The sequence below is a fragment of the Callorhinus ursinus genome, unplaced genomic scaffold (assembly GCF_003265705.2).
Source record: "Callorhinus ursinus isolate GAN/ISIS: 27379988/994484 unplaced genomic scaffold, GSC_fseal_2.0 scaffold12, whole genome shotgun sequence".
In the NCBI taxonomy this organism is placed as follows: domain Eukaryota; kingdom Metazoa; phylum Chordata; class Mammalia; order Carnivora; family Otariidae; genus Callorhinus; species Callorhinus ursinus.
The window spans coordinates 84585320-84595520 of record NW_027397074.1 but is presented as its reverse complement, the minus strand read 5'-3'; the positions used below and the strand labels follow the sequence as shown (position 1 = coordinate 84595520).

At 45.6% G+C, this 10201-nt stretch overlaps 2 protein-coding genes across 2 annotated transcripts in view; both read left to right on the top strand.

Annotated features, from left to right (window-relative positions):
• Positions 1-612: 612 nt before the first annotated feature.
• On the top strand, positions 613-9613 carry ZNF425 (zinc finger protein 425). The gene is made up of 4 exons (XM_025854817.2): positions 613-928; positions 1913-2039; positions 4898-5053; positions 7239-9613. Exons 1-4 carry the CDS (start codon positions 911-913, stop codon positions 9194-9196), a joined length of 2259 nt encoding a protein of 752 aa, XP_025710602.1. The 5' UTR covers positions 613-910; the 3' UTR covers positions 9197-9613.
• Positions 4926-10201, top strand: part of ZNF786 (zinc finger protein 786) — a 31240-nt gene continuing 25964 nt past the window's right edge. The window contains exon 1 of the mRNA XM_073899360.1: positions 4926-5053. Coding sequence (XP_073755461.1) covers positions 5009-5053 — 45 coding nt within the window. The 5' untranslated portion in view covers positions 4926-5008. The remainder of the gene's footprint in view (positions 5054-10201) is intronic.

Here is a 10201-nt window from a genome sequence, read left to right as displayed (position 1 = left end):
GCTGGTTCAATGTTCAGAAATCAATCCATCTAATCAACCATATCAATTGCTTAAGGGAGAAAAACTACACAATAATAGAAATCCATGCAGAAAAAGCACTGGACAAAACAAAGCACCCACTCATAATACACACTCTCAGCAAACTAGGACGATACATCGTCCTCACTTGAGACGATGTATCTACAAAAACCTACAGTTAAATTTATCAGCTCGGCCTGTGTCCAAGTAGACCAGAAGTGATCTTACTGAAGAAGGGCAGGATTTGGTGGATGAATTCCAGCCTCCTGGCCCCTGGCCCGTGGCGGGAGGATTCTGAGCGGGTCTGCACACTCTCCGAGTGCCCGGCACCACAGACTCCCCATTGCCCACGGCGGGGACCTGCTCCTTGATCCCCTTGGCCGGCTCACCTCCCTCGCTCCGTTCCGGGGATGGCCTCACAGCTGATCCTACCCCTCGCCTGGGGTCCGCTTCGGGGAGGAACCAATCCCCGCACCCCCTTTCCGTCCAGGGCTCAGTGAAGAGTGAGTCTCCTCCCTCCGTGCAGCTCACGCCACGTCCACCTCTCCGCCTCCCTCGCTCCAATGCCTTCCAGCGCGTCTGGGTCTCGTTCTTCCTCGTTTGGAGACTCCGGCAGAACCAGACGACCTGTCACCGACAGCGCTGCGGCCAGCGGCTCAGCCCAGCAAAGGCGTCTGCCGCGGCCGTCGCTAGCTCCTCCGGGCCGCAGGGGGCGCTGTGGGGCGGGGGCAGGCCCGAGTCCCAGCGTACACCGCGTGGGGGCTGGGCCGGTGGGGTGGGCGGGGCGGGAGGCCGCGCGCCGAGGGAGGTGCCGCGGAGTCGTCCGCGCGCTCGGCGGCTCTGGGGCAGTTACCCGGCCCGCGACAGGTGCCGGGCGGGAGCGCGAAGGGCCATGGCGGAGCCGGCTCCGGTAAGAGGGACCGTGGAGGTTGCGGGCTGTGTAGAAATTCGTCCCTGTCGCGGTCTGGAGTGGGGTCCCGAGTCGGGGAGTGAGGCGGCGGGGGACTGTCGGCGACCCATGACTGAGCTCCGAGCCCCTGGCCGGTGAAGGCGGCGTGTAGGTGCTCGAGTTGTTCCGCAGTTGAGCCGGAAGAAAGGGGCCAAGTGGAGAAATCCAGGGTCTTTACCGGTCGTCCCCTCAGGTCACCCGCTTTTTCCCGCCCTGTGTCGGGGCTCTTTGAACGTCGTGGTTTCTCTTGGGCTCTCGTTCTGTGCCCTGCCGGTGAATGTGGCCTCAGCGAACGTCATCTGTATAAACGGATGAAAAAAGTCACGGGAAGGGAGAGTGGGCGTGAGAGGACCCGGAGACTGCTGCCTCTGGGAAATGAGAGAAAATGGGAAACCAGTGGGGTTGTTAATGGAAAATGTGAACACCGGTTTTAGACTTTAAAACGCATATCCTGAACTTAATCCAGGAAACTGTTAAGTTCAATTAAGTATAATCTCCTTACCTATGCAAGTTTTTCTTCTACCCTTTCTGAAATTTCATATCTAATAATCTTACTAAAGTTATGCATTTTCCCTTCTGCTTCTCACCCCCTCCCGAAACAGGTACAGGATACAGGGAACCTTTCTGGCCTATACACTCTTTGCAACTTCCTATGAGTCTGCAATTATTTCAGAATAAAAAGTTTTTTTAAAAGTCTTGCATAGCAATAACTGCTGCTAAGTAAAGGATCCCTCTCTAGATGGTACATGTGCTCAAAGGTCTGCTAGTCATTCATTCACTGTGTGGGTCCAATAGACTTCTGTGACCCCTTTATTACATTGTTCACGGCACCATCCAGAGAGAAGGAGACTTTAGTATGGTTTCTTCTTGTCTCTTAAAGACATGGACGTTGGAAGACAGTAGCTTGAAAGTGAAAACGTACGTATGTACTGTTTGTGATTCTAGGTAAGGATGACGTTTGATGATGTGGCCTTATATTTTTCGGAGCAAGAGTGGGAGATCCTGGAGAAGTGGCAGAAGGAAATGTATCAGCAAGTGATGAAGACCAATTATGAGACTCTTGATTCTCTGGGTAAGCTGGGCTTCAAAGGAATCATTTTGGGGGAACCTGCCTAATACCAATAGGATTTCTGCTCTGTATTAGCTATTAGCTGGTTGAATATAATTCTGTGCTTAATGTACACTCAGAATATGTCCTTAACTTCCTATTACAGCCTGGGAATATTTAACTTGTCCCTTTTTATCTAGTGGTATCTGCACCCCTCAGTCTTATCAATTCTACAGTCTCTTTCACACAAACCCTCCCTTGCTTCTCCCACAGTTAAAAATTATTAAATAATCAATTCGTCTCTCTTTTTTTTAAGTGTACCCTTTTATTTTTTAAGTGATACTTTGATGCCTGCTTATATTCCTAAATAGGATGAATTTTCTATCCTTATAAGATCTGGGAAAACAGTTCACTGGTAGAGGGAGAAAGAGCAGTGGGGATAGGACTTTTAGGTATCCCTAGAGAAATACTCAGGGAGGAGATTTGAAGAGAAATTTGTGGAGATTATACCTTGCTGTTTATCCAACTTGCTTGAATTCATTCTTGTATCATTAAAACCATTTCTTCTGTTTTCACTTTAATAGCTGATCTTAGTATAACTTGTGGCATTCTCTCCTTCCTTTGGGGTTTATAATCTCTTCCATCGGAGATACAAAGGACAAGATGAGTCTATTGTGTGAAATCAGGGGGAAGAGAATTCTGAGCAGAGGAAGGACTAGTGCAGAAGTTCAGGGGTTGGCATGTATGTGCTCAGTGCGTGCTGGGAGCCACGGGGAGGCTGCTGGAGCACATGTGCAGAAGGCTAGGAGAAGGGGACAGTGGTATACCAAATGAGAAAAGGGCCTCTAGGATTTTATTCTAGACGAAGGGAAGATAAGATGATGAGAGGATTTACATAGGAGTAATATGTCAAAATTTGTTTTAACAATTAATTACTTGAATTGCTATGTGGAGAATGAACGGCAGTGCACAGCAATGAAAAGAAGGACACCAGCCAAGAATCTCAGCAGGGGGGCGCCTGGGTGGCTGAGTCGTCGTGTGTCTGCCTTCGGCTCGGGTCATGATCCCGGGGTCCTGGGGTGGGCTTTCTGCTCAGTGGGAAGCCTGCTTCTCCCTCTCCCACTCCCCCTGCTTGTATTCCCACTCTCGCTGTGTCTCTCTCTGTCAAATAAATAAATAAAATCTTAAAAAAAGAAAAAAAAAGAATCTCAGCAGGGCAGGTGAGGCTTTATGGCAGCTGAACCAGGTAGTTAGTAATGCAAAGAGAAGTAAGATGGGCTCTGGATATCTTTTGGAGGTAGCATTCGAGAGTCTGCTCGTGGATTGGATATGGAGCGTCAGGGTGAAAGAACTATCAACTAGATTTTTGGCTCAAGTATGTTGAAGGCAATGGCTTTATTCACTGACAGGACGAAGCTTGGGGAGAGAACCTTAAGTTTGAGATGCTTATTAGATATTTGTATGGAAATATATATAATTGGGTATGCGAGACCAGAATTTCAAGTGAAGATCAGGACTGGATTCACAAATCTGGTGTTTTAAACCTGAGGGCTACGTGGGATCATCTAGGGAGAAATGTAGATAGGACAGAGCACCAGGACACCTCAACTTTTGGAGTTCAGGCTAAGCAGTCTGAGGCCAGTAAGGTACAAGAAACTAGAGCCATGTGCTAATCCAGTGTTGAGTTTGGAGTTATCATAACTAGTGTCCGTGGGCTTGGAAAATCCAGTCTGATTTTCCCACATTTTAAAACCCAAAGGGCAGGGGCACCTGGGTGGCTCAGTTGGTTGAGCGACTGCCTTCGGCTCAGGTCATGATCCTGGAGTCCCGGGATCGAGTCCCGCATCAGGCTCCCTGCTTGGCAGGGAGTCTGCTTCTCCCTCTGACCCTCCCCCCTCTCATGCGCTCTCTCTCATTCTCTCTCGAATAAATGAATAAAATCTTTAAAAAAAAAAAAAAACCCAAATGGCATTATTTACAAATTCTTTTCTTTTTTTTAAGATTTTATGTATTTATTTGAGGGGGGGCAAAGAGAGCACAAGCAGAGGGTAGGGGCAGAGGGAGAGGGAGAAGCAGACTCCCCACTGAGTGGGGAGCCCAATGCGGGACTCAATCCTGGACCCTGGGATCATGGCCTGAGCTGAAGGCAGACGTTTAACAGACTGAGCCACCCAGGCGCGCTACAAATGATTTTCTTTACAGGACGTCCAGATATCAGCCCCAGAGATTAGGATTCAGCAGGTCCAGCCTCAGGCCCAGGAATCTACATTTTTAACAAGCACTTCAGGTGCTGCTAAATGCTGGTGGTACCCAGTTCGCTTTGAGAAACACTGACCCGAGGGATGACCACTAGGTGACGCTACTACATAGTATCCGTTGCATCTTCTAAAATCTCTCCATTGCTTTATAACTACCCTTCTTCCCTTCATGCTTATATCATTAGACACATTACTCTCTCCCCCTTCATAAGTGCTGTCATTGAACAACTTCCTGGTTCCTTCACTGTACCTCAGTAGTTAATTTCCTTGGATGTCTAGTCAGAGGTGTTTAGTGATTGGGCTCCCTCCTTGACCCCCTGTGATTTTGCTTTTTATTGTTCTCATAATGATCATTTGTTAATGCTTTCTGCCTGGATCTGTTGTTAAAAATCATCGCCCTTAACTTCTGTTTCCTTTAATTTTGTGAAATACTGCAGAGGACATTTAAGCTAAACAGTTTTGGTTAGGTTATATTTTATTGTCATTCATGTAATTTCAAGGGTTTCAATTTTTTTGACCTAACTTTGATGATGTATCTTCAGGAATCAAAGTTAACTGTGAAAATCACGTTTAGTGAAGTACTCAGGTAAACCCAGACTGAGTCTATGTGGTCTCTCTTTGCAGGTGGCGTTTTTTCCAAGCCAGATTTGATTTCCTGGATAGAACAAGGGAAAATGCTGTTAATCAGAGACCAGGGACCCTTGGAGAAAAACATAACACTTAGCCCTTCTACTGATGAGCAGTGGGACTTGCAGAAGACTGGAAAGTTGCCGTATTTTGGTGAGTATGATGGATTTAGGGTCAGGACTCATTTCGTTTTCCTGAATCTTTCTGGATAGGCAGCTGGACATAGTGAATAAGAAACAATTGTTTTGATGGAGAATGTTAGGTTTTTTTATTCAAGTGGGAAACAAATATAAGAATGTATTACTTTTTATAAAGAGGGAAGTTGTGTATGTTTTATTAAAAAAAAAAAATTATGACCCTGGAAAGAAGTACCTGTAAAAGAGCAAGTAAAGGACCCTCTTGTCAAGTCCTGAGGAACAACCACCTTCTCCATCATACCATTGTGTCCATTTGAGTATAGAGCAGTGGACAACTATCCAGTTAATATTTTTTATTGTACAGATTTTTAGAACTTGGGCTTTTTTTAAGTTCCTTTTAAAGGATTCCTTTTTGAATTCCTTTTATCATAAGAAAAACATTGGAAACACTTTATAACACTTTAAATACTTAAAGGAATAGGTCATTTTTTAGACTATGCTAATGTTTTATTAAATGGAGATCTTCTAAGTCCCTGGAAGTCAAAGGACTCTCCTGAAGAGGAGGGGATTTGAACCCAGGGATGTATGGTTAGGTCCATCAAAAGAATAAAAGAATTCCCAAGGACTTTATTTCATTGCCACCGTCTCTTATTTCATTCATCTAATGAGTATTGAGTCCCTACCATGTTCATAGGACTGTCAGTTATTACTTAGGCTGGGGGTGGGATGGAGAGGTCTATATACCTATATGTATGTCCTCCTATAGGAGTTTATTGTCTTACCTGACATGGCAGTTAAGTTAGTCGATTGTACCGAACTGTTGGACTAGTCATCTATAAAATGGGACTGTATACAGTTTAATAAAATAGGTGGCAGTGGTAGCAGTGCTACAGGGATTTAGAGGAGAATGAGTGGAGTAGAGATAGCAGTTTCCCAGGAGGACTTCTAAGGAATTAGGGTTTAAATAGCAAAGAATGGGCAGATTTGGTTAGAGAAGATCAGCAGGGGTCACACATGAGCTGAGGCTCAGAGGTGGGAACAAGCCCATTGTATTTAGAAAATGTATAGCTGAATGTTATTCTTGGGATGGGAGATGGAGAAGGGGAAACATAAATTAATGCCAGTTTATCTGAGGCTAGGAATGCCAAGGTGGAAGTTTGACTTCATCCTATAGAAAGGGAGGACCTAGAAAGGTTTCTGAGTAACAAAGAATGGACAACTTTAGTTGTCCCTAGAAAGTAATGTTCCCTTCTTGCCAGGTGGCACTCACCCAGTAGTCACAGCTGCTTCTCTGCCTGGCATAAATAGTAAGTGATAAGAAATAGGATTCAAGGAGACAGGTAAGTATGATCTAGACATTAGCTGTGGAGCGCTAACTTACTAAATGACATCACCCGGATGGAAACATAACCTATGTTGTTGTTAAGATGACCACAGAGCATAATCAGAGTCCTTCTCTGGGGACAGGCCTACCCTTCCTGACAGGTGAATTTTCCTCCTGTGTTAAGAGACTTAAAAAAGGAGAACCCGAGGACCCAGTTCAACAGGTGGGAGAAAAAGCAGTTCTGAAATATAGGGGCTCCAGTGAGCATCTGAAATTGTTCTTTCCAGTTTTTGTGGGTGAGAATAAGGTGCCAACTCAGCTCCCCGTTTCCTGTCCTCATGGCTTTTACTTTGGGAACAGCACTGACTGTGCTTATATTAATACGTTTCTTATAATGCAGAGTTCTTGGAAAAGGGAATTATCTCCATAGTGTTCTTTGTGAATTTAGTCAATTGCCATTTGACATTCCTAAGAAAGATACCTATTAGCATTTCTTCCAGAAAGCTTTTCCTGAAATTTGGGGGCAAGAATATGACCCAAAGCCTTATTTAACAGATTTAAGGAAATAGAATGGTCATATTCTCAGACTAACTCATCTTTATTTTCTTTCAACTTCTGCTTACCCTCTGAGGGTCATCCATAAGTTCACAAGATATATCTGCCTGCAATTTTTTTCCCCCATACTAAGCCATTTCTTAACACATACTGGAAGGATTTACATATCAAAGTTAAACTTAAATATAATTTACCTGTGGCAGGCAGATGCACAGAGTCATCAAAATCATTGAGATTCCTTAGAAATGTGAACACAGTTCTTGACCCCACCATAGCACAGACACATTACTGGTAAGGGTGGGTCTTCTTTTTTTCTCTCCAGGTGACCAAGGAACTCTCAGGGCAAAAGAGAAGGAAGGCCATTTAAATGGTCTCCTAAAGCAGGGTTCATGTGCTACCTTACCAGGGGAGGAAAGAAAGATCTTATCAGATGAAAGAGCAACCTTACAGCATCCAAGTCTCCAAGAAATAGGGATTGTACATAAAAACCTTGACCTCAGAGCATCTAATCAGGATAACAGCAATCCATGGCATAAGCTGATAGGTACTCCAGGTCACTTGGAAATTCCACCAGGACCAAGATTTTATTCCTGCTTTGTCTGTGGGAAGGTCTTTCAGCTAAAAAGGGACTTGGTAAAGCACAAAAGAAACCACGCTAAGACTCAGCCCTGTAAATATTCAAAGCACAAAAACAAATCCAGAGGGACCCCTGAACTCAGGTGGAACCGGATGATCCTGTGTAAGAAGAAGCGTTTCCAGTGTGGCAAGTGTGAGAAGAGCTACTATCTCAAATGCAGCCTGATCACTCACCACCAGGTTGTTCACACGGGGCAGCGGCCCTTTCCCTGCCCTGAATGTGACAAGACCTTCCAGTGTAAAGCCACATTGAAGAAGCATCTGTGTTTGCACAAAAGAGAGAAACCATTTTCTTGTGAGCAGTGTGGCAAGGGTTTCACCCAGCAATGCAAGCTCACTGAGCACCTCAGGGTGCACACTGGGGAGAAGCCTTTCCAATGTCCAGAGTGCAACAGAGGTTTCCGCCAGCAGAGAAGTTTGAAGGCCCATCTTTGCCAACACAATGAGAAAAAATCCTTCCATTGTCCAGAATGTGGCAGAAGCTTCTCCCGGAAGGCTGCCGTGAAGGCCCACCAGAGGATACACAGTGGAGAGAAGCCGTTTTCTTGTGACGAATGTGGTAGGAAATTCACACACAAGACGAAACTCACTGAACATATCAGAGTTCATACGGGAGAGAAGCCCTTCCAGTGTCCTGAGTGTAAGAAAAGTTTCCGCCTAAAGAGGAGCCTAAAAGCCCATCTGTTTCAGCACAGTGGGAAGAAACCCTTCCAGTGTCCAGAGTGTGACAGGAGCTTCTCTTGGAAGAATGCCATGAAGGCCCACCAGCGTTTACATAGTGAGGAGAAGCCATTCTCCTGTGGGGAGTGTGGCAAGAGGTTCACCCGGCCCTCTAAGCTCACTCGCCATAGCAGAGTCCACAACAGGCAAAAGGAATTTTCCTGTGATGAGTGCAAAAAGACCTTTCCTCGGCAGTCGAGGCTCACGGAGCACCTCAAGGTCCACACCAAAGAAAAGCCATTCTCCTGTTCTGAGTGCAGCCGGAGCTTCAGCCGACACTCGCACCTCACTGAGCACATGAGACTTCACAGTGGGGAGGAGCCTTTCCAGTGTCCTGAGTGTGACAAAAGCTTCTTTTGGAAGGCCTCCATGAAATTCCACCAGCGGATACACAGGGGGGAGAAGCCCTTTGCATGTGGCGAGTGTGGTAAGACCTATACTCAGCAGTCTCAGCTCACTGAACATAAGAGAATCCACAGTGGAGAGAAACCCTTCCAGTGTCCTGAGTGCAATAAAAGTTTCCGTCTCAAAGGAAATTTGAAAAGCCACCTGCTCCAGCACAGTGACAAAAAGCCATTCTCCTGTGTTAAATGTGGCAAAAGTTTCACTCAGCAGTACAGGCTCACTGAACATATTCGAGTCCATAGTGGTGAGAAGCCCTTCCAGTGTCCCGAGTGTGACAAGAGCTACTGCATAAGGGGAAGTTTGAAGGTCCACTTGCATACGCATAGTGGAGAGAAGCCTTTCAGGTGCTCTGAATGTGGCAAGGGGTTCCTCCAGAAGAGAAGTTTGAAGACCCATCTGCACCATCACAGAGGGGAGAGGCCTTTTTCTTGTGATGAGTGTGGAAGGAGCTTTACGTACATGGGAGCACTCAACACCCACGTTGCGGTACATGCCAGGGAAAAGCCCTTCAGTGTCTAGGTCAAGCCGTGCAGAAAGGAAGCGGCGACAGCTTTTAGGCGGAGCTAGCAGCTCTTGGATCCATGGCCTAACCTGGATAAGGAATTCACAAAACGCTGACCTCAGATACACTGGCCGGCTGCATAGCAGGCAGGGTGGCGTGACGGCTCCTTCACGAAGATTCCAAATAATCCAGATGTAAAAAAAGAGGCATCTCCCCTCTGTAATCCCCATGGGCAAGGCTTGCCAGTCATGGAAGGAACATTTTCTCTCTGCTTCCTATTACCAGGCCTCCTTATTTAAATTTGTGTTGAGATTTTCAGTTTTCTCATAGTGAATTTTCATTTTCTCTCACGTGGTGAGAAAGCATCTGTGTCTCGGGAGGATTTCTCTCTATTGCCAAAAATAAATGTCATCTACCATCTCCTTTGTTAACGATGGCGCACATAAGTGTCCTTTCCCTCTGGATTAATTTAAATCATCTAAAAACCCACCATTTCGAGTAACAAGCAATGACTTGTATCTAACCTCTCTGCATTTCAATAGTGTATGTGAATTCTCCAAGAAACATACTTGCCTTAATATTGGGGTCTCTTAGGTAAATACCAAAGGAAAAAATATTGCCAGTCCAAGACATCACTCCATCTTTTGTTCTGTGGCTTAATCTATCACTATAAGGTGATTTTCCAGCCTTTTCTAGCAAACCTTCATCTGTCTATTGGACTGTCAATCTTTTAACATCATTCCTACAAAAATGTATAGATTTGCTTCCTTAGGGAATCCTTGGGGCCTATGTAAATTTTCCATTTTTGTAGTACATGGTGGTCGAGGATTACCTGAATCAGCTGGATCCAAGGGCACCCTACAAATCAGTGTTTATACAAAAAGGATAAGTGCCACTTCTGGTTGGTATGTTCCAGTAGGTGCAAGCCTCTCGGTGAGTCAGTGTGCCTTTGTGCAAAGAAAAAGACACTTTCCCTAACCTGTGCCGGGGCACGTGTGGGCTGGATGTCAACCTTCGCTGGC

Excerpts from the sequence above, each read along its gene's own strand:
- ZNF425 (XM_025854817.2), top strand. Across the intron at positions 2,040-4,897 it reads TGAGACTCTTGATTCTCTGG|GTGGCGTTTTTTCCAAGCCA; the intron begins GTAAGCTGGGCT and ends CTCTCTTTGCAG. Across the intron at positions 5,054-7,238 it reads TGGAAAGTTGCCGTATTTTG|GTGACCAAGGAACTCTCAGG; the intron begins GTGAGTATGATG and ends TTTTCTCTCCAG.